Raw genomic sequence first — 23,744 nt, 5'->3', positions numbered from 1 at the left:
TTCCTGTTTCTAAATGCTGCATGTATTTTAGCATTCCACACTGTATTCAGTTCACTGTCCCTCTGAAATCAGACAATTTGTCTTTAACTTAATGGATGAGTCATCTCCTGCAAGTGTTCAGGCAGAATTTCACTTTTCTGGCCAAGTAGCCAAAAAGTCACATGTCTTTCAGAGATCTGGCAAAATTGCAAAAACAAAACGGATACTGCATTTTGCTGTAGACAGTACTAGTCTTAAGTAGCCTTAAGCAGTTAATGTGGGTTTTTCAGCCCCATTTTGATGTTTGTCTTTTCGCACTATAAGACAGTTTAGCAGCATGCATCTCAACAATAAGCACTGAATGCTTTTGACTTAAAGAGAGTTTGTGGTGGAACCTGTTTCCATTTTGTGAGCTAATAGAAATAAAGAAAAAAAAAAAAATCAAACCTTTCTTCAATTTGCCAAGTTCCAGATGTCCAAATAAATGCCAACATGTTAGAATTAAAGTCAGAGCATGTATTGTAGCATTCATCATCCTAAAGACTCGTTCCCAGTGGATTTGGGCAGTTGTTTGGCTCAGTGTTTGAAACTGCCTCACTGACATTTTCTTTATTTGCATCATCATGCACACTTTGAGCAATAATAATCAAAACTGCTCATATTCACACGTCCTGACCTTTGAATTCATATGTAAATGAGAGGGTTAAATACTTAATTCATAAACACTAAGTTAAAAAAAGCCTTGAACTTCACTGAAAAAAGACCTCATATCTTAGTGATTTCCTCAATCTGTTAAGGTTGGAAAGGAGGAGATGTTACAAAATAGAGGCAAATGGTACAAACAGATCCAAGATAACTGCCACGTGGATCATGCAAACAGAAAACATCCGTAATATTTTGTCCATTCAGAGTATTTGACCTCCCTAAAACACCTGCCAAAACTTCACCTCCAGAGACTCGTGTAAGTTTCTAGAAGCTGGGAGGTCTCCCGCAGGCTATCCCATAATTTCCTGGCTGCCTGAGGTGAAGATATGCAACCCATGACCACTAGATGGTGGACAGGAGGTCAGCGGCACTCACCACTGTGTCTACCACAGAGGGACAAGTCCATTTAACCCTGCAGCCACAGATAGTGGAGGAGAAAGTGGCGTAAGTGAAAGTGACAGAGGAAAGAAAGAAGCAGAGTGAATATCGATGTGTGCGAGTGCAAACCGCTGCACTCTCAGACTGGAGGTTCCAGTCTGATAAGGAGAGGAAAGGCATGAGGAGATAGCAAACCTGTGGGAGTCTCAAGGAAAGAAATGTGTGTGTGTGAGAGAGGGAGGGAGGGAGAGAGAGCACAGATTTGAGCAGGAGGCAGTGAAGCAGGGGACAGGACAGAGAGCGAAGGGGGGTCTGGGTGGGGGGAGTGGTTAGCCCTCGCTGACTGCCTGTATATAGAGAAGACAGAGTCTGACAGAGCAGATCCTGTGAGAGAGTGAGGAACAGAGGAAAGAGGAGACTGACCTTTTACCCAAACCTTCTCTACCTGTGAATGACTTCCTGAGCAACACCAGCAAAGCTCTGCGGTTCTCTGTCGGATTACAAAAGCAGGATTTCTCTCTCTAACTCAAGGTAACAACAGACTTTGCTTTCTTCAGGCTTCAACAGCAGCCCTCTTTTATTCCAGGCAGGTGCAGGCTGAACGTCACAGCCTGGTTTATGCTGATCTCATGTTACCCAAAATATCTCTCTGATTTATGGAAACTCTTAAGATCTTTTGATTTATACGTTTGCTAATCATTATTTTTTTGAGATTAGGGCTAATTCCTCCGAGCTTTGCTTTATTTAGCCAAAGCCACAGAACTGAAACTAGTCAAGTCGTGACTGTTAGGACTTATTTACCTTCAGGGTGTGGGGCTGGTGGACGCAATATTATTCAATGTGTTGTTCAGAGGCTCAAGAATATGAGTGGGAAACTGGTGAAGTTTTTTCTGGAGGTTATTAAGTTCAGTGAGTTTGTGGCAGCTCCATAATCCACAATGAGACTAATAATAAATCATGACCAGTTATCTCATCACTCACCTGTTGTGCTGCAGGTCTCATTAGATACCTGCACAGTGTCATGAATGCTCGCTGTTCTCCATCACCTTGACCTGGTGGGTGTTTTAAAAATAGAGCTGAACAGATAATCATCAAGGACTGTGTGACACAGAGGGACATGGAGCTGAGAAGGTTTTTATACGTATGAATGGGGGTGCAGTGATATCTCAAAGTTTTGCTGAGAGTGGAGAGTGGGGTCACAGAACCTGTAAGGTTTCACCCAAATTATGAAATCACATATTTTCTTATTTTTCGTGCAGATAGTTGTGGTTTTTAGTTTTTTTCAGATATCTGTCTCTGTCCAGTTCTGGCTCAACCTCAATGTCATAAACTTACATAACAAAACATAAACTTATACAGTTTCTGGTGCCCATGGCTTTTGAAAAAAATAAAAAAAAACAACATTTAAAATGTTCAATGTGCTGTTAAAAGTTTGTATAGAGTCAACTGCTTCAGTAGAAAGTAGTTTCAGAGTGTTTCAGAGAGTGAGCTCTGTGGATGATCAAGACTTACCTGGTCACTGTTATTGGAAAGGCATGCTGTTGATTTAAATCTTAGAGACTATAAATCAAAATCTGGGCAAGCGGAAACGACTGAGTAAGACTGAGATGAGACAGGAAATATCTGATGTAATAATGTGGGTGAATCCTGTAAGAAAACAACTGTGTGTTTGATGTTTTTAGACATGGTCCTGATGCTGTGGTGAACAAAGACGTTTCTACCATTTCTGCCATGTTGTAATGTGGATGTACATTATGTATGTCTGTGTGTGCGCACGTGCGCGTGCACGCACGTGTGTGTGTTATGTTGCCTGTGCTCAGGGTTCATCTGTCCTGTGTCTGCAGTGTGGGATCAGTAGCTTGGCTACAGCTGCTTGCAGCACTGATGAGCCATATGGCAGCTTCTGTGACACTCTGAGAAAAGAAGCCGAGTGTATTAGTATGCATTAAGTATTGGAAGCTCTCCTAACTATCGCTCGGCATCTCATGCTAATTTTTAATTACCTAACTTTAGCCTATAATGTTTGAAATATTGAGATTTCATAATAATTTTGACTCATCAGCAAATATGATGAATATTATGAGCTATGAAAGAACTACACCAAACATCAAATGTTTTCCAATATTCAATCATATATATATATATATTTTTTAAGTATCTCCATATAGCGAAGTTATTGATTAAGGTACTGTCAGCAGCCAGCATATGTGGGTTTTTTTTTTAACACTGTCAGTTTGAGCTGCAGGCCTCAGCAGCTTGTTGAGCAGACTGGTGGGTGTTTTATTGCACTGCTGCTCAGAGTCTGCCACAACAAAACACTTGTGTTAAGGAGGAGACCTGCCCATCCCATGCTGCCATATGCTGGTGTGCGTGTGTATGTGTGTGTGTGTGTATGGGTGGGTGTGTGTTGGGGGTGTTTCAACTAAAGGCACAGTCATGCAGAAAACAGCACAGCAAAGATCTTTTCCGGAGCCCCGCTTTATGTGCAGAGTGTCCATTGTGTTCTGAGATCTGATTGGTTAATTAATGCTGCTATTTATGTGAGCAGCGGGCCAACCCCTCGTCTTTGTTCGGCCCCACATAGACTCACCCAGCCAGTAACCTGAGACCAATACACACACACACACACACACACACACACACACACACACACACACACACACACACACATACATATGGGTGGTTGTTTGACATTTGGGAAGCATACGAGTGAGCTGAAGATGGCTAAGCCTGGTCAATGAAGGTGTTACACACACACTCATGAGAGAATAAATGTGAGACAGACATTTACTGTATGTTCCCTCTGCCTGCCTGGTTGATGGCCCCGCGTGGTATTTAGATAAACTTCATTGTCTCTGAGGTCCATTAATACTGGATGTGTCTGTTCACCCAGACAATTTCCTCGAGTGTGACAGATTAGCTCTGACAGCAGGACATTACTTTATTTCTGTGACCGAGATAGCATGCTAATCTCAAATGATAATGTCCCCTCATAACTGCACTGGCAGGTCCCTCTTAGAGCTAAATATTTAATTACAGGGTGCTTATAGTGCAGCTGGATTTATATGACAGTGAAATGCAAACAGTGCCACATTCGTGGAAATAGCAACATTGCAAGAGGGACTAAATACCAACACTTATGAAGGAAAACTACAGTAAAATGTGGGCATTACACACATCTTCAGTGGAGTCATGCAAAGGGCTAAGAGGGAAACAAATAAGCTTCAGGACCTTTGACCATGAGCCCTGAAGTGACCCCATCGTACATTATCCAGCATGTTAAAAACCTCTTTTCTTCTTTCTTTCTTTTTTTTTCCATCACTTTCTTCTGTTTGTTTTGGATGCTTTAAAGGAAAGTTGGAAAAAAATAAGCAGATGATCTCTGAGGATCATGTGGATTTCTATTTGGACTATTTGCTGCCAGCTCTGATTAAATGTATCTCTTGTGTGTGTGTGTGTGTGTGTGTGTGTGTATCGTGCTATTGAGTGTATATGTGTCAGTGTGCATGTGAATTACACAGTGGGATAGTGTGTTGGCAGCAGTCATACCCCAATTATGCTTCTCCCAGTGCAACCTCTTCACCTCTCTTCCTGCCAAGCGTGAAACATTTGGAGTGTGTCTCTTGAGAAAAGCAGGCCAACTTCTGCTTCATCATCCATTGCAAGGATACAGATGATAGAGGGGCATGGACTACATAGTATAACCTTTACCTAAACATCATATATCCTATTTCCTGTCCCCTTCCTTTCCACAGATATATCATGAAGCTCCTCTTGTTGACTGCGGCGGTGCTGCTCCTGGTGGTGGGAGAGAGCAGTGCAGAGAGAACTCTGTCTAGAAGGACCAAGAGGGAGCTTGCCAGTCCTCTTCATGTTGGAGGCATCAGGGACCCGTTTGGCTCCTACTGCCAGAGGAGAGGAGGCTGCTGCCCCGGCAGGGACGACCTGTGCACAGTTCCCTACCTGGACACCATCTGCTACTGCGACCTGTTCTGCAACCGCACTGTCTCTGACTGCTGCCCTGACTTCTGGGGTCACTGTCTAGGCATAGAGCCACCTTTCATTGGTGAGTGAGGGTGCCCAAGCAAATGTGTAAATGTGTTTGTGTGTGCATGAGTGAGCCTTGCGGGAGTGTCTGTGTGTGTGTGGGCCTGTGGCAGGTAGTTAAGCTCCGTCAGAGAGCAGCCCAGAACCCCACTGACAGACTCTGTGCTGGATCACAAAGCAGCAGCACGACACCTGGAAATGAATTACAGTTACATACCTGCTTTCTACTCAACTCACAGGACAGAAACATGCTTACAATTAAGGACTGTATTAGAATTATTCGAGTGGGCAGGGGAGCTGAATCTCTGCCCATTTCTCAAAATAAGACATTGTTCTAATAGATACTTTCTGATTTTGATTAACCCTGATACAAACACAGGCTTGTTGTCCTTTGCATATGGCCTAACACTCCTTTCTGACCCATGGTGCATCTGTTTTTTAAAAATAAATGTCAGAGGAGAATTGAAATATATTAATATGTGCATACTGCAGATACAATTGTATTGGATTAATTCAGTATAAAAACAATGAATAGATTGTTTTATCCTTAATTAGATAAGTTCAGATTCAACTAATTTTCCTCGATTTTACACTAAATTTGGACTCCCCATACACTTACAGTTCCATTCTCTCAAGGAGGAGGTGTAAAATGTGCCAGCACCAGCAGAGGCTTACCTGACAACAGAACAGTACAGGGAACAGTAGACTTCTTATTAACCCAGACAGAGGGAGGGTGGAGGGCCAAACGGGGGGATGAATGGAGGTCAGGAGAAAGAATTTGGGCTATGTGGAGGAAGGGAGAGACAGACAACGGGCGCAGGGCGGGAGGCGGGCGGGGTCGGTGCAGGTATGTGCTCCCTGGACGACAAGGTGGGGGGATCACGAGGTGGGACACGCACGCTGATGTATGCTTGAGAGCATGAACGCACACACATATTCAACCACGCTGTCACACAGCCTGGAAGAAAGCTGCAGAGCTTCAAAAGGAAGGAGGTGACAGATTTTTACAATAGGTCCTTTTTCTTATCGCTGTCCTGCAGGCACAATTTGTTGCAGTCCATAACTCAATATTCAACGCTTTATTCAGCTGGCCTTTTCTCATTATGTTGTCAGCAGATAATATTTTATACATTCTAAAATGACGTGAATGTTACATCAAGGCACATGCTTTTCAGTTCATCATAATTTCCCCGTATAAGATCCTTCTCTGTCAATGTGTAACTTGTCACACTCTTCAGTAACTGCGTTGTGGCAGACTGGGTGAGACAGCTGTGAGGTGGGAAGATGGCTATCAGAGGGCCTCAGTCATAAATCATACTATCAGCTCTGGGCCTCACAGCACAGGCCGGAGAACCTACTCACACTGTAAATTGTTAGCCAGCTCATGCCCTAAATTCCATCTGAAATTCACACTGGGACAGCACCATCCACTGTAAATCAGCTTGTAGATAACCTTCCTCATGAATCTGTCACCAGGTCAACACAGTATTTCACAATCTGTGAGTAAGCAGGGTTCAAACTTCAAGTGCAATGGGTCAAATTCATTCAAAAGGAATGCTAATGCTGAGTGGACTTTATCTCACCGCTGCAGCTCACAAATGTTCAGTTTTTTGGTGCTTAATTATGGGTGTAATGGACAGGCTGCTTTTGGGGCCCTTTGCTTGAGTCTCAGGAGCGTAAGCTGGTTAAAGCATGACGAGGGCCCAGGAAGCCTGGGAAGGCAGGAAAGAAGCTAACGCCACATTCCTACACTGGATTACTGGAGCTCAGAGCTCCTTAGACCTCACATATTCTGTGTGTACACTCACACACAGACCCACACACACTGCACACAGCCGGGGAGTTACTGGTAACACTTTTTATTGTGGGTGCAAGTGAAGGAATTCGGCCAGTGCGATTGTATCATATTAAGCGTGAGTGCTGTGTATGTAAGTCTGCATCTCTGTGCATGGCTTTCTTTGAGATTAGTGGCAGGATCATTGTTGTTTAGCCACATCAAACCCAGATATATCCTAAGATGCCTCTCTTTGTCTCTTCTCAGGCACCTGTGAAAGAAATGGAAACAAGTTCTTTACGGGGCAAACATACAAAGAGAACTGCAATTTATGGTATGTAAACCCCTCTCTCCCTCTATTTCTCCTTTAACCTCTTAAATCCTGGGCTTTCTCTTAAATGTCCCCTTAAGTAGCTTAAAATTTTAATAACATTACCCCCCCTCACTTCATCTTTATGCTCTGCATCTACTTGTTCCCACACTTCACATGAACCATTAGATGCTTGTACCGAGTGAAATATTCAAGCCATGAAAAAACTTGTTGTGCATCACATTTCCCCAAAATTCACGGTGACACACAGTACTTGGAATTCTTAAAACCTCAGGGATCTGTACTAAAATTATAAGGAGGTTGTGCGGGTTTACGAAATATGTTTGTGCACAGCATGTGTTTGTAATGATAAAATCACTGGTGTCTTTATGGCGTAATATTCTGTTTTCATATCCATGTTTCGAGAGGAAATCTTCATATCCTTGTGCATACACACACACGCACACACACACACACACTGACCCTGTCCAGCTTTACTTCCTTGACTGCAGTGTATATAATAACTCTTTGCTCATAAGAGTCTTTTAAGTACGTGTCACAGTAGGAAAAGTATAAAATGAATGATGGATGAATTCCACTTAGGTGCTCAGTTTAGGGTGCTGGTATGGTGCATGTTGGCTACTTGTCATGACATACTGAGACACTTGAATGGAACAGAGCCATTGTTAATATCATAAGTAACACCTGTGCTTTTCTGTGACAAGGAAAGTTCAGTTTATTACCAAATGCCTGCCAAACTAATGACGTCTCTATCAGCCTCAGCTGTGCTTCATGTTTAACGCTAATTAGCACCTGCTAAAAAAAGATAGTGAACATCATAGATATCATACCTGCTAAACATCAGCAGCTTCATGGTATTGAACAGCTTGGAAGTCTGTGTCTGGAACAGTAGCTGCATAAGTGAGGAGAAATAAGAACAGAAATCAGCCCCATGCATATTTTTCCCATCTCCCACTCAGTGCTGTGCCTGCGCCAGCCTTTCCAGCAGCGTCTCTCATATCCCCTCCTGAGTAACGTGGCGAAGATAAATCACAGTTGGAAAGATTTTCTGAACTGAACAGTGTGTTCTCACTTTGATGTAAATAAAAATTCACTTTCTTATAAAGCCCAAAACTGAGGCGTGACAGTGTGACACAAAGCTATTTTTTGTTTTGTCTCTCTGAATAGATCTCCTTGAAAATGTTGTACTATTTTCTCCAATTCAGGGGTATTAATGGACAAATTCATAAACAGCTCTTCACCTTGTGACCATGACATGAAGTTAATAGTTTCCAAATACAGTATTTTAGATAAGTGTCTTAAGATATGTGTCTTCTATCTCCATGGCCTTTCACACCATGAGGGCAACAGAGTCCAAATGGCTGTTGTCATTTTTCTGTACGATATTAGTGGCAGTCAAGGAGAGGTAAAGCAATTCTCTAGAGACTAGAAGGACGCGTGGGAGTCGAGTGAAGCAGGAAGAAGGAATTTCTCACTTATCCTTCACTGTGGCTTCTCACACCTGTGTCATTTGATGTTCCTCAAAGACACTGTAGGCATGTGTAGGTGTGTGAACATGCACACTCGCACACACAAATGTTGATTTAACATCAGTTTGTACATCCGTATTGTATTTATTTTCATGCAACAAGAACACATTATGCTTGTTTGTCATGACACCTCTTTCCCTCCCTGATCCCTCCACATCCTCTGCTTTAAGCCTCGCAGCTGTTTGACTCCAGAAGCTGTGCTGCATCGCTGTGATAGACCTGAAGTATTTTGTCAAGGCACCTCAATTATATTTGACCTCAAGGGCCTGATGGCTGTGTAGATAGGCAAGGGTGGAAGTTGATGAATGGCGAGGCTGGCGTTTCTTCATCTGGATGTTGAGCAAACACAAGCTGCGTGGTAAAAATAACTTTGAGTGCCACCAGAAAACAGAGTTTATGTGCTAACTCCCCCCTCTCACCGCCAAACAAAAGAGTCTTATGCACATACGTTCTCACACGTGCTTGTTAAGGTAATACACATGGATGCTTGAAAAATTGCACCACAGCTTTGGCGCAGAGGGACACACACACTCCCATTTCCTACTCCCACTCCCTTCACTTATTAATTTCCCAAATGTGTGCCTCCCAACTCTCACAATCAGGGCTGCAGGGTGGAGGAGACGGCTTCCGCTTTGGGTGGACAGAGATCCCCTTTTCCCTCCAAAGATTCTCATTAGCAGTGATCGAGCCACAGCACGCTCTTATCTAACCTCCTGCATGTATTGACTAACCACTGGCTTCAGCAAAATTAGGAAGTAATTAATATCACAAACAGTACTAACTTTTACTTTTCCTGCCGGGCAGATGTTGTCAGTGCTAGACGGTATAGAAACACAGCACAACCTCACTGAGAATCGAGTGTTGTTGAAGCAGTGTTTACTGTTACGTGTGTGCATGTGTGAAGATGTACGGTGATATGCGTGGCAGTCTTTTGTAGGGTTAATGAGATCTCCAGCTGAGGCCTTTTCCTCCCTGAGCTGTTGGCATCCTGATAACTCTTTATCTGCTCCAAATGATCTGAAACATGGCGCCTCCTGCTCGCACCGGCAATCTCACACAGCCCAAAGGAGCGACTATCTCCTCTTTGATTTGGCAGCAGCTCTGCTCTGTCGGCTTGTGCTTCAGATCAGACAAAAACCAATGCCAGCTTGGGCTTTCTAAGTTGTTGTAGCTTCTCAGATGGTGCAGATATCTCATATCTGAACACACACAAACAAGGTTCTGCTGCAACTGATCTGGCAGGCTCAACAGCGAGGCAATACACCCCATGATATCCAGGTGTGTGTATTTGTAAGGATGTATGCAACTGTGTGTGTGTGACAAAGAATGTGAAATATGGTCTCCCACTGTCCCTCTGCAGCCCTCGCATTTCATTCTCAGTCACACTCTGTCCCCCGGTCTCCATGGGTCTGTCCTTAGGACTGTCCCTGTGTGTGTGTCCAGTACTATTACTGCCTGAATTATTGTCGTTTTTGACTAACTGGCATTGAGCTGCACGTAATATGTGCATATTATGTGTTCCTGCTGAAGGAAGAGAGAGGCAAAAGGTCATTGTCTGTCCTCCAGTCAAAGCCGTCAGATGATTTCTCACTGGTCTAAACTCTGGTCTAAACTCTGCATCTGTGTCTCAGAGACCCAGCAGGGTGGAGCGCAGTTTGAGAGGTGATGCACACTGTGCAGGTTTAAGTGTGACGAAAGGGGAATTCGGCCTCTTCATCGCTATGTGTTTGTGTTTAATGGGCAGGTTCCCCTCTCTGTAAACACGATGTATGATGTACAGTAGACTTTATGGTTGGAAGTCTAGAAACACCTTTGTGGGAAACAGCCCTCATTCTTTCTCTCTTGCTATCACGCTCAAATATTATGATAATACCAAAAAGGCTGCTGGCTCTGTAGCTGTTATACACAGTAATTTATGGTGATTTAGTAACCTTACCTAACCAGGTAATGAGAAGGACCTGAGAACATAAATATTTATGGAACGACAACAAAGATACCAAGAGAGCATCAATAAAGCTTTAATATCTTCAAAGAGCAATCATTGAATCTCGCATGAGACCTCTGCAATTCATTTAAAAGGTCCTCTATGCCTAAATCTAGTCCAGTCAGGCAACAAGCACTAGCCAATCAGAGGCAGAGCAGAGTAGGTTGTGACTTTGCCATCGTGGGAAAAAAAAACCCTAACATTGCACAGGCATAAAATAAAGAATCAATCCCCACATCTTGTACTTGGCAAGAACCATATTTCCCAAAATACCAACTTTTTAGTGAGAAAATATCGTGCAGAGAACGTTTGTGCTTTTTAAAAGTCATGTGTAATATTTATACGGACCTCAGTTTAGTTTTTGGTACACACACATGTGCAGACACACACACACTCCTTCACAGTGAGTCATCAGAAAGTACTCAGTGCGAGTTATTTTTGAACATCCCCAAAGTGAACGTCGTCATCATCATTAATATCCTGTTCTTTTATCTCTTCTGTCATCTTCTTGACTTCTTAAGTCTCTCTGCTTCCTTCTAAAAATGGTTCTGAATTCTGCGGCCTTAAAAGGCTGAATGTCTCCTTTAACCTCTCCCTCAATTTCTCACCCCCTCATTCATCCCTTTTCCAGTTACATACATTCTTCTCTCAATTCATTTCTTATTTGGGAATTCCTCTGAGCCTCCGCATATTTGTCTGTGTCTCAAACGGCCTTTTCTATTTACGCTGTTGACTTCACTGGCTTCAGCATATAATATGGAAATCAGGACTATTTTCATGCAATTACAGTTGCTAATGCATTTGAATGGTCTCATCTCTCTGTCCCTATTTTGTCTCTCCTCTGCAGTACATGTGGGGCCACAGGACGCTGGGAGTGTGAGCAGAACGCCTGTCTGATGGAGCCTGACATGATCCACGCCATCAACAGAGGAAACTATGGGTAAAAAACTAGTTAAGGCACACATAAACACACTTACTTGATGGTGTTTGATGCTCTACAGCAAGATCTTTATAGGATGGTTATAAACGCACCTCTGTCCCTTTCGCCCCCTGTGTTGTGCTTTCAGGTGGAAGGCAGCCAACTACACTCAGCTCTACGGCATGACTCTCGACGAGGGCATCCGGTACCGTCTGGGTACACAGAGACCCTCCAGGACCATCATGAACATGAATGAGATCCAGGTACAGGACAGTCTCCGTCCTTGAAAATTAATTTTGGGGTTAATCAGACCAAGAGCATGTCGAAAGAGAAATATGTGAGTGGTCAATTTTCTGAAGGCAAGACAGAAACTTCAGCGTTGGTACTTTTCAGTTGCCCTTAAGCACGTCATGAAATCCTTACCATCCTCAGTGCTACTGTTTTGTAGCTGACCTTTGACCTCGCTTTTAAAATGTGGCAACAGAGAATTTCCACACAGGAGTTAGAAGAATATCATGTTGCTAGTGGGTGTAACCTCTTAAACCCTGAGTTTCCCCTTAAAATTCCACTTTAAACATGTTTTCTTTGCATGCAATCACACAGTGTCGCATACATCTTGTACATTTGTTGTTCCCACTGCAGCTGTATGACAACATGTGTTTTACATGTTGTCATACAGGAGAAAAGAAAGTATCTAGAACCAGGTTAGCAGCTGTTTCAAAAAAGAATTCAGGAACCAAAATATTACATAGAAAGACGGACTCATTTAAATTCAAGTTGTAAAAATTTCGATTATTTAATGGTATAAAAAACATGAATTGAAATCACCTTTTGTCTTTTCGGTAGGTAATGTATGTTAAGTTCAAGCCACAATGGTTAATCTTCTGTTTTTGTCTTCAAATTTCAATTTTAAGATGCGATGAAGTGCAATGAAAAGATGATTTAAAACCTTTATTGAAATACAGTGCTGTATACCAGCAGAAATAGGTGTGAATCAGTGTGACTGTGTGACTCATGATGGGCAGAGCCGTCTGTAGAGGAGGAGAAAGGTGCGGGCAGGAAGTTCTGGTGTCAGGTGAGAATGCAGAAAAAGTGTTACAGCTGCGTTGTGGTTTTTTGCTTCTGTAAAATCGCCTGCATACTTCCTATTAGTTTACGACCTTAAAACTTATTACAACAAGGGTGCGCTGATCAAAACGTTTTCCACTTAATCATGGTGGATTGTGGTATGTGACGTCTCCGTCTGGAACCTCGGCCCGCTCTGATCCGCTCAGCCTTTGTTTACATTTTACCCAGACAGATTACATAAGACGGAACCAAAACATCAGACAGAGAAGATGGAGGAGATAGTGGCAGCCTGGAGAATAAAGAGCAACCTCCTCTCTAGTCTTCACCTCCACACCTCCATCCATCCCTTCATCCATCCATCCTCACTCCCCCAGCGTTTACCTCTCCCAGCATTCCACGACTTTTTCCACCCCAAAAAGAACCTCATAACTCCCCCTCCTCCTTCCGCCATCAGCGTGTCCCTACCTGTGCCAGGAACCAGATCAGAGCCTTGCTGCCCATTCATAAATCTCTCCCTCATTCCTCTCCTTTCCTGTCTGTCTCCTGTCTAAGGGATGCACGATTGGGAATCCATGAATGAATTTATTACACAACACGTTATTCTCGCAGCCGTTGTTTCCTCTTTTACAATGCCTTCAGGTCAGGTGTTTCAGGTGTCTGCGCTTTTGGACTTTGACTTTCCACAGCTACAAACCTCTGACCAGAAGCACATTCCTTAGTTATGTATCAGGTGGCCGTTTGCGCTCTGAATGCCTCACTATTAATCAGAGGAATGCAGCGCAGGCAGCCAGGCCGAGAGAGAGGGAAAGTCAGTCCTGCAGAAGTGTGTTCTCTGTTATCAGACATAACTGGGAGATTAGGAGAGCATCCAACCTGGAGGGGAAACTAATAGATGGAGTATGTTTGGCATCTGAGAAGCACCTGAGAGTGGATATTTGCACTCTATCACATCCTAATTTGGGTCTATCATCACTGTGATACTTATGCTCCATGAAAGCTGGTTTGAATGACGCACTCGATCTCATCCCGGTAACTAAACAGACTCATAGTCTCATGGAGAGGACCAGGATCAGCGGTTCCTGTCTGTTCTACAGTGTCACAGAGTGGCATTGGGCCAAACGGTCCTGTGAAAAAGTCCCTGCCACTGGAGGGCTGATTAGCAGACTTATGTAACCTGCCAGTGATCTGAACATGTCACACAAAGCTGTCCACAAGTGTTTTAATTGCAGCTGTTAGTTTGTGTTCAGCTATTGGCAAAAAAAAAAAAAGTTACTCAGTATGTCTGGAAAGGTCTTCATTCAACCAACTGTGGAAGATCTTACTCTCTCATTCATGATAATAACTGTTTGTACTGAGAAAGGTTAATGTTTTCTCAGTGATTAAGCCTGACTGACTTTATTATTGCAGGCCTGTCTTGACAGTCTCTCTGTCTCTCCTTTCCTCTTTCGGCCAGATGAACATGGATCCTCAGACTGACCGTCTGCCTCTCTACTTCAACTCAGCAGAGAAGTGGCCGGGAAAGATTCATGAACCGCTGGACCAGGGCAACTGTGCCGCATCCTGGGCTTTCTCAACTGCAGGTAGAGCAGGAACAGAACAAATGGAGAAAATGGACAGAAAATCCATAAAACTTTGTCAAGTGGAGTAACTTTTGACATATTTGACAGGTTGCTCATGCTCCCCATACTACCCAGCACCTGCAAAATGTAGACAATTAACTAACAAAATCTTAAAATCCTTCAATTTAATTGGAAAGCACTCAGGGTGCATCTTCTTGAAAAGGTTTTCAGCTGACATTTTCTAATACTGCCTATCCTCCTCATCAGCTGTGGCATCAGACAGAATCTCCATCCAGTCAATGGGTCACATGACTCCTCAGCTGTCCCCCCAGAATCTTATTTCCTGTGACACTCGCAACCAGGGGGGCTGTACTGGAGGACGCATCGATGGAGCCTGGTGGTACCTCCGACGTAGAGGGTAAAGGTTTCATTTTGTATGAACTAAAAATAAAAAAACAGTGCAGCATACAATAAGTTGTGGAGATGCCTTGATGACAACATCCCCTCTCCTCTCACAGAGTGGTGACAGAAGACTGTTATCCATACCGACCCCCACAGCAAACACCAGCAGAGGTGGGCCGCTGCATGATGCAGAGTCGCTCGATCGGTCGGGGGAAGAGGCAGGCCACACAGCGCTGCCCCAACACACACAACTACCAGAACGACATCTACCAGTCCACACCGCCCTACAGGCTGTCATCCAATGTAAGCGCTACACAAACGCAAAACAATGCATCCACAAACAGACGTACATGATGCACACATGCAAGTACGCACACCTCCATCAGTTCAACACCTGACCATGACATCGTGTTCAGTAAACAGCTCTCATGTGCCTGCTGTACATTTTTAGGACTTCCTCGTGCTGCAGTAGACCATAATCTCTTTCACGTGTTTATTACAGTATGTGTTTTTGCACACTTTCCTCATGCATGCTTGACTCTGCTGCGAATGAACATGGGAATGTACAGGATTAAGTGCTCGACGGCACTCTTCACTGAGTCGGCGAACGGCGAGAAGCTGTGCTTTTGATGAAGGTTGATTGACTTCTAACAAAGTGAAAAAGCAATTATGACTGTTTGTTGCTGAATTTGTTAGGCTCAAAATATATTGGCTATAGAGGCCAGTGAGTGAACTAAAGCAATTTACAGACATCATTACCTGCCATCATTTTAAGACTCAAAAGTGTATCTGGAATTAGATTTCTGTGTTTACCTTACCATTTCACAATGTAAAGGTTGGATGATCTAAAGTCCACTTCACATTGAAGGCACCTCTGGCCTTCCTTATTTGGACAAAGTATCACATAACATTCACTAAAACCGTTTCCAGAAGCCATCTCTGCATGCAGCCCCATGTGTCTCCTCCTATTCGAAGCCATCCACGGACCTGCAGCCAACACGTGGCTTTATCAGCTCACATCCATCAATGCTAAATGACAGCTAATGCCTCTCGAAATCATTACAGCCTGTTGTTCCTGTCTCCCGATGGCTTGTGAAGTCAATAAGCCAGGCATTAAAGCCAGGGGGCCCTGCTGGTCTCAATCTTGTTATCTGACTTTTAACATCCAGAGGGGTTGTTTTCATCCTCTCCATTTCACTGACGTGTAATGATCTTTCTGTCCGTCTTTCTCCGCTGCCTATAAACTGTTCCTTCTATTGTCTCTTTCAGGAAAAGGAGATCATGAAGGAGATTATGGATAATGGCCCTGTGCAAGGTAAATTAGATTTTAGTGTCAATATTTGCTACCAAGTGAGTGTCACTTTTTAAAAAATAGAAACAACACTGCACTCCCAAGAGACACGTAACTCCAAACACATGCACCTCGAAGTCGTGTTGGGTATCCGACCTCGAATGATGTCATGTTTGACCTTGTCAACCTGATGGTTTTGGCCTGCGTTTCAACTGTGACCCCAGTCACCTGGTCAGAAATGATGGGCCTTCATGTCAGTGTGGTTGAACTGACCTTCCTTTACAAGCCCGCCTCACTGTCTGGTGCCCATCTGGACCATTGTCAAGTACACTGAATGATGGAGTCATGTGTATGTGTGTGTGTGTGTGTGTGTGTGTGTGTGTGTGTGTGTGTGTGTGTGTGTGTGTGTGTGTGTGTGTGTGTGATTCTCTGTGAGCCTGTTCCAGCCTCTTGTTTTATTGTTTAGCAGTCCAGGAAAACTTACTGGCCAAGTTTCCTTTTGAGCCTGTCTCTGACACAAAGGCAAAGAACTGTGTGTGTGTGTGTGTGTGTGTGTGTGTGTGTGTGTGTGTGTGTGTGTGTGTGTGTGTGAGAGAGAGAGAGTTGTTGATAGCGAGCAGGGTTCCACACAGTGTTCTCAGCTTGAGAACACTAGGTTAAGTGCAGGTACTCCTCCAAATGAGGGAATGTCTCAGCTGTACATCCGCAGAGTTACTGCCATCGAGCTGAAATAAAAAAGTCACACAGAGTTCACAGCTGAGCTCACGCTGGCACACATACATACACACACACACATGCACACACACTCGCACACACACGCACACACACACACTGTCTGATGTTTGGGTGTGTGTGACACAGGGGAGAAATTGGAATTTGTTTGGTGAAATGAGGTAATTACTTTTAGATTGTTTGTATAAGATTTTTATTTCTCCAAGCCACAAGAGGTTCAGCAGCCTTTACAAAAGATAATCATATTGTGTGTGTGTGTGTGTGTGTGTGTGTGTGTGTGTGTGTGTGTGTGTGTGTGTGTGTGTGTGTTTCATGTCCCCTCACTAATTCTCCCTACTTGTTTGCTCTTGCAGCTATTATGGAGGTGCATGAGGACTTCTTTGTCTATAAGAATGGGATCTACAAACACACTGACGTCAGCTTCACCAAACCTACACAATACCGCAAACATGGCACACACTCCGTCAGGATCACTGGGTAAGTGACCAGTATACAGTACCAGTACAAAACATTTGGTATGGAGCCCTTTTTCCCTTGTTTTGTGAACCGGCAGCCTGCAGTCACAGCATGGTCCTAAGCAGACGTTTTGCATAACCCTGATTAGACTCAACGTTAACACTTGAGGCTGTTACGCAAACTTTGCACTCACTTGTTGGTTGAATGGGGTCTTCCTGTGTCTGGTTTTACCGTTACCACATGCTCAATAGATGCCAATTCAGCAGAAAAAAGTGATTATCAAGGATGAATCAGATTTTAATTGAGCAGCTGCTGGGATGAGGTTTGATTCAAAGCTTCACTTGCACGTGTGTTTGCGCTCAGCTGAGAGTGTATGAGTGAACAAGCCTCCCTGCTGGAGAGCTGCTTGCTCTCTGAGACACACCTTGGCTCCACTCCTTTGTCTGTCCCAGACAAGCCCCCCCCCCTACTCCTCTATCTAGTAACTACAGCGACCACAAGTATGCAGGCGGGTAGATGGCTGACACACCTGGATTACCTGCTCTCCCCTGCCGTCTCTCTGTTATTCCCCGTCCTCCCTCTTTTCTTGCCACATCTCCATCATCACTCCTCAGCTGGCTGTCTGACTCGCTGACTGTCCTCGCTTCCTCTCTTTTTCTGCTCTCCACATCAGAGCCAAAATGCACTTCTTATCGTGTCGACTGCGCTCAGACAGACAGGTGGCTGTCTGCTGCTGTTTTTTATGTGTTGTTTGGAGGCCAGCGAGAGGCCAGGAGAGGTTTTGACCTGTAAAAACATTAGAGGAGTCCTTTTTGCTTAAATATTCGATGGGGCTCTTCTCTCTGAGTCATCCAGCTGGTTTTGAAGTGTGTCTGTCGTGACAATGATATGTTGCTGCTCACCAGTCTCACTTTCCAAATTGCAGAAATGAGCAGCTACCTCGTAATGGCTTTATAATGGGGGCTAAGGAATGTGTGTTTGTGAGCATTTTACTGTGGCTTAGTACCTCACTGTCTGAGCTTGCCCCTGACTTGAACATCAGTTTCTAAAAAATAACAAAAACTCCAGACAGGGGATCTCAGTGCTATGATGAAAGCAGTCTTTGTGCTTTAAAAAACACAGAAATCAAATTAAAAAAACACCTTTAGAGCAGCTTGTATGTATATTTTAAGACATCGTGTGGCATGTAAAGGCATGTGTATAATAAACACTCAGCCTCCAACCTGCGCTTAGCTTGTTTAAAACACAGAGCTCACGAGCATGTGCTGCTCTCACAGAAGACTGTGGACGTACATGTTTGTCCACCATGCTCATGTCAGGATTACGCTCTGTGGTGTCATGAGCTCTAAACAGTCTAAGTTTGCCAATAAACTGTGGATGCACGGTGTGAGATGATGCTGAGCATGAGGATTCCCAGCTTTCCTGAATGTCTCCTGCTCTTTGGCTCCTTCTACTGACGCTGTCGCTCACTGGGCGAGTGGATGTGGATGTAGCGGCGACACGGGTTTAGGAACGGATGGAGAGAAGAGAGGAGGAAGAGGGGCGGGGGTCACAGTGTTTTGAGCTCCAACCTGCCAGCCACAGGCATCAGTATGTTTACATAGGCCAAATCCCATAGCGATGCGTCCCTTTAAGCCCAGTGCCTGGGAAAGTTTGTGGAAAGAGCATTGAGGTCCACTGTGGTGGAAAGGGCATTGTCTGGGCTGCTGATCCTGACCGCACCGGACAGAGAGAGGGGGATCAGTCCTCGGAGAAGAGGTCAGGGGTGGGCTGAGGGGCGCTGTGGAAGGGCGGGGGCACATGGGCACAGCGGTATGCCCATCATTGTCCCCGAGTGAGCAAGTGAGCTGATTGGAGGCCAGATAAGAGATCAGCAGTGGTCCGATTCTGTCTGGCTCTGTCCATGCCAATAAATATGCAGGCAGGCAGGCATGCATGTGGGATCACACACACGTATGCAGGTGTGTATGTGCCCTTGCTCTCAAATCTCACCTCCCCAGTGTGTTTCAGGTTGTAGCTGGCTGCTGTTGTTTACACAGCTGTTTTTAATGCGTCTGCTCTTGGTTAGTGTGACATCTGAGTCCAGTCAGGGAAACACTGAGATCATAAAGTCACTCACCGATAGAAGGTTGGCAATATCTGCCGGTGTTATGGTGGCAGGCTGCTGCGCTGGCAGAGTCCGACAGCAGCCACTCTATTTCCCAGCATTCCTTTCCCTTATAAAAGATAACAAGCGATTGGGCACCGGGAGTCTCTTGGGAAACGAAAGGCCTGGAGTGCAAAAACAGGATGGGAATTGGCTTTGGGAGAATGTTTTGATCATGACGAGCAGAAACGGCGGGCGTCTGAAAAGTTGGCAGTGAGCTAAACTAAGAGTGCAAGGCATGATGGGAATTCATGGGCCTTTGCCAAGGTTTCCTGAGAACAAAGCTGCTGGACAAGGAGAAGGTTAAAGATAGGCCTCTCAGTTCAGATTCACACATGTATGTTTGTGTGTTTGACGTCGTGAGTGTTGTTATCTGCTGTCTGTGCATTGATTGGGTTTAGGTGGTGTTCACTTCCTTGTAGCCTTCCCTCTCCTTCCTGTCTCGTGTCCAAAGACCAGAAATGGCAGAGGAAAAGGGAAATTCCATGCTCTTTGGATTGGAATGATGTAGGAGTGCAACTAGGCGGCATCCAGCTATAAATACTCTGTTTTCAGGATGTTGTTAACAAGATAAAAGATTTATTTTCCCCCACTTGAATACTTATGCTTCATCCTGCTTTTCTTCATCAATAATGCCAAGCGTGTCCTGGGTTAACACATTCCAAGAAGTGTCGGGGTCTGATACGTTTCTTGGAAAACATCCATACTTTAAAAATGGCAACTGTGGCACAGCTGATTTATTTTGTTTTCCTGCTGCTTGGCTGTTTGAGCATTTTGAGTGACATTCTGTCTGCTTCGTGCACCAGGTGGGGAGAGGAGAGAAACTTTGATGGGACATCAAAAAAATATTGGGTAAGTTTTTTTTGTCAGTGTGCAAAGCAAACATGCATCTGTCTTGATCAGTCCTTAAAAATAGAACTGTTAGGTTTACCTACAAAAACCAAACAAAAGCCTTTAAAATTTTGATTCTATTATATTAAAAAGCACATTTAAAACCCAAATAAGGTCTTAATCAAAACTCAAGCATATTTTTCTACTGAAAAAAAGAAATTTTAAAGGGAGTGTTCGACAGTGTTGTCCGCTCTGTTTTTGCACACTGTGCCTGGTACTATATATGCATTGTCTACATAAAATCTGCTTCATCTATATTAAGTCCAGCTATACTTTCCTTTTCAGATGGCTGCCAACTCCTGGGGAAAGAACTGGGGAGAGAACGGCTACTTCCGCATCGCTCGTGGGGACAACGAGTGTGAGATTGAAACGTTTGTGATTGGCGTCTGGGGCAGGATCACGATGGAGGACATGCACAACCATCACCACCACCATCATCGCCGACACATTTAGAGACATGACAGATGTTAAAAGCCCACTGAGACCTTTCTTTTTAATCCCACCTATAGCTGGTTTTTACCCCAGAGGAGAACCACACCAAGAGTCTCAGAACTTCAGCACATCCCCTTACCCATCAAGCTGGCTGGGACAGCCACAAATTCAACCCCAGAGCCCCTGAACCCTCTTTTTTATACCTTACTTTACTCTGGGGATCAATACAACCCCTCTTCTCCTCCATCTTTACCCCTTATAGAGGACAAGCCAGCCCACTCTCCCTATAACATGACGTTTATGGCACCAAAAAACAAAGAACAACTCAACTAAGCTAAAGCTCCTCTACGATGCCTTGCAATTAGGCACCTCAGGTACCTACTGATCCAAAGACCACACTTGCCAGAATCCTCAGCGTAATATCCGGTGACACGTGTTCATGTCAAAGTTGGGTGACGACAGAAGGAGAAGCTAAATCTGATCTTTTTTATCCTTTGTGCTTCTTTGTCAACCTGAACCTTTTCTAGCTCTAAATCGATAATCCAGATAATCCAGACAGCCTGGAAAAGAGTAAATCTGAGAGCCAGATTATCAGACATCCGACCCCTTCAGAGAGACACACCCAGCTGAACTGTGTAACATGATGGTATATCATAGATGACCTTACTGACACTTACCTGTTGACTATACAGACACACGGTTCGGCTTATTCCCTCAGTTATAGAGAGGACACTTGTATAGAGTTAGCAGCTGCAGGCGGTAGAGTTTCTCACACATTCCAGTAAAAACGTAGAATCTGACACTGGAAGCAGTATGATGTTTGATGTGGAGTATAACTTTACAATTTTTAGAGCATTTACAGTGCCACTAACCATGACCAGCAATGAAATCACTCACAATGCTGTACCACTGGACACCTGAACGCAATTTAATGATAAACCAGGCTGAACCCTGTCCCTTCTGCGACATGTTTATCCTGGGAAGCACAGTGTCAGTAGATCAAACATGTGTCATTTGGTCTTGGCTGCAGGTGAAATAAATTTTCAGTCTCAGTAAATGAAAAGAAGTCACCGTTCACAATGATTAACGCATAAATAAAAACTGCCGTTCTTGACCCCGCTGTCTCATTTGAAAACAATAACACTGATGCTTTAAGAGGTTGAAACGATTGTAATGCCTTAAAGAAACAGAGTTGGTTTGACCACTGCAAAAGAAAGTGTTTGTGTATAGTAGTCTTCATTTGCTCAGTTCTGTGTACACTGTTACAATTTGAGCTAAAGATGTTATTTTTTTGTGTTGCAGTTATATTTTGAAGTTTTATTTTACTACTTGTTTAAAGATGTACTGTATGTAGTAACTTTCATAACACACTCACCACTCAGTCGCTTTTCTGCTTGCGCTTCTTAGTTGTTTTGACCACAGCGAAGAGGATGAGGGGGGTTATACTGCTGCTAAAGTCCAGTCTGTGCTACAGTATTTGACTGCAGAGCCTTTAGTTGGATGCATTTCATATGTAATAAACATGCTAAGTCATGCCTAACAAACGCCAAAACACCAGTTCAAGTCATGCAGGTGGCAGATGAGCTGTGTGGCTTTATGTTCTCAGATATTATTTTTCGTTTTTGTTGTTTTCTGCTGGAAAACTTAACGTGTCATCTTATCAGCCGTGTGCCTATCTTTGCTACAGTACCACAGTGCTTTATGTCTTTATTTCACCTGGTTGCGGGCTGATTGAGGGATTTTCAGATCTTTTCGGAGCACGGCCTCACTTGAAAAGGAAAGCACGGTGCATTATTACCACTTACCTTAAATTACATCCTGGTGTGCTTCAGCTGTAACTTCAGAAGCCTTTTCTATTTCTATATCATCATGTCTTGTGATCTTTAAGGTCCCCGTATCATCTCCTTCAGGCATGGATAGGAAGATAGACATAAAAGCGGAGAGAAATGTCTGGATGGACACGCAATGTGCAATGTGGTGGAGGGGATGTACATAGATAAGCAAGTATAACATGTTTCTCATGCAGTGTACTCAAATCTTTGCTTTCATTCTGAAGTGAGCGAGGGCAGGGGGTGATGAAGAGCAGCCCGTCGACATGAGATGCACAACAGGTTTACAATAAATGACACCAATGACAATGTGAAACAGCTCTTTGGTCTGAAGAGTGATTAATCTTCTGTCAGCAGAAAGGAGATTCTTCTTATATATTTTCCTCTGTGGGCATGTTGCTATAGCTCCTTTACAAGAGAGAAAAAGATCAATGGACAAAACTTCAGCTGCTAGTTTGGTTTATGTTACTGCGCTGCAGCCTTCACTCTAAGTGCACAGATTTGGTCTTGCTTGTTTCATTACAATTTACACATATCTCCACCAGTGGAGTTGGGAGGCCTTAATAATAATTTATGCATATTTTAGAACATCCCTCCTCAAGAGCAGCATCAGTGTGAGATGCATGAGTTCTGTGCTTGTTACAGCCTGGTGAGAAAAGCAAACAAGTGATTTTTTTTCCGTGCAGAAGGAAGTATTGGAATCTGACCAAAGATGGAATCATTTAATTTCTGTTGAGCAGAGACATCTTGTTGTCCATGTCCATTTATTTTGCTTACAGTATGTTGGATTTACGTTCATTCGGGCTCATTGTTAGCCTGGACCTAAATGATGTATATGACGCTGATTATATATACAAGCTCTTATGCTGTAGCATTTTCAAGGAAATGTTCAAACAAACATGTGCCATGTTAAATCTGAGTATTTTTAGATAAAGGTTCAGATGGGACCAAAAATAACAATTCCATTGAAATTGATCTTAACTTAATTACAACCTCTCCTCCAAACTCCCCCAGGAGCTGCAGCAGACATCCACTCAGAAGTTGTGTATTTTATGTAAAATGAACCACTCCATATTCACTGATGTGTAGACTTTATTTATGACAAGATGTGTAAATTATATACTTTTATTCTTTGTTTTTCCTGTGCAATGTTTTATTATCTCTCTGTCTCTTGTATTGTGTGCACTAAATTGCAATACCACATTCATGTTCACATGTGCGGCACAATAAAGTCTTTCCAAAACCACACGGTCTCATTGTGAGCACCTGAGATGCTGGAACAAGGCGAGATG

The 23,744-nt window shown here is 43.7% G+C and overlaps 1 protein-coding gene across 1 annotated transcript; it reads left to right on the top strand.

Annotated features, from left to right (window-relative positions):
• The first annotated feature begins 1,441 nt into the window (after nucleotides 1-1,441).
• Nucleotides 1,442-23,697, top strand: tinagl1 (tubulointerstitial nephritis antigen-like 1). The gene is made up of 12 exons (XM_070985358.1): nucleotides 1,442-1,593; nucleotides 4,818-5,128; nucleotides 7,151-7,217; nucleotides 11,575-11,667; nucleotides 11,795-11,909; nucleotides 14,168-14,294; nucleotides 14,541-14,691; nucleotides 14,792-14,978; nucleotides 15,945-15,990; nucleotides 17,052-17,175; nucleotides 20,107-20,152; nucleotides 20,477-23,697. The coding sequence occupies exons 2-12, from the start codon at nucleotides 4,825-4,827 to the stop codon at nucleotides 20,642-20,644; spliced, it is 1,428 nt and encodes a 475-aa protein (XP_070841459.1). The 5' UTR covers nucleotides 1,442-1,593; nucleotides 4,818-4,824; the 3' UTR covers nucleotides 20,645-23,697.
• Nucleotides 23,698-23,744: the final 47 nt, after the last annotated feature.

Source organism: Chaetodon trifascialis, chromosome 17, assembly GCF_039877785.1.
Source record: "Chaetodon trifascialis isolate fChaTrf1 chromosome 17, fChaTrf1.hap1, whole genome shotgun sequence".
Lineage (NCBI taxonomy): Eukaryota > Metazoa > Chordata > Actinopteri > Chaetodontiformes > Chaetodontidae > Chaetodon > Chaetodon trifascialis.
This window is presented reverse-complemented; position numbering and strand designations above follow the sequence as displayed.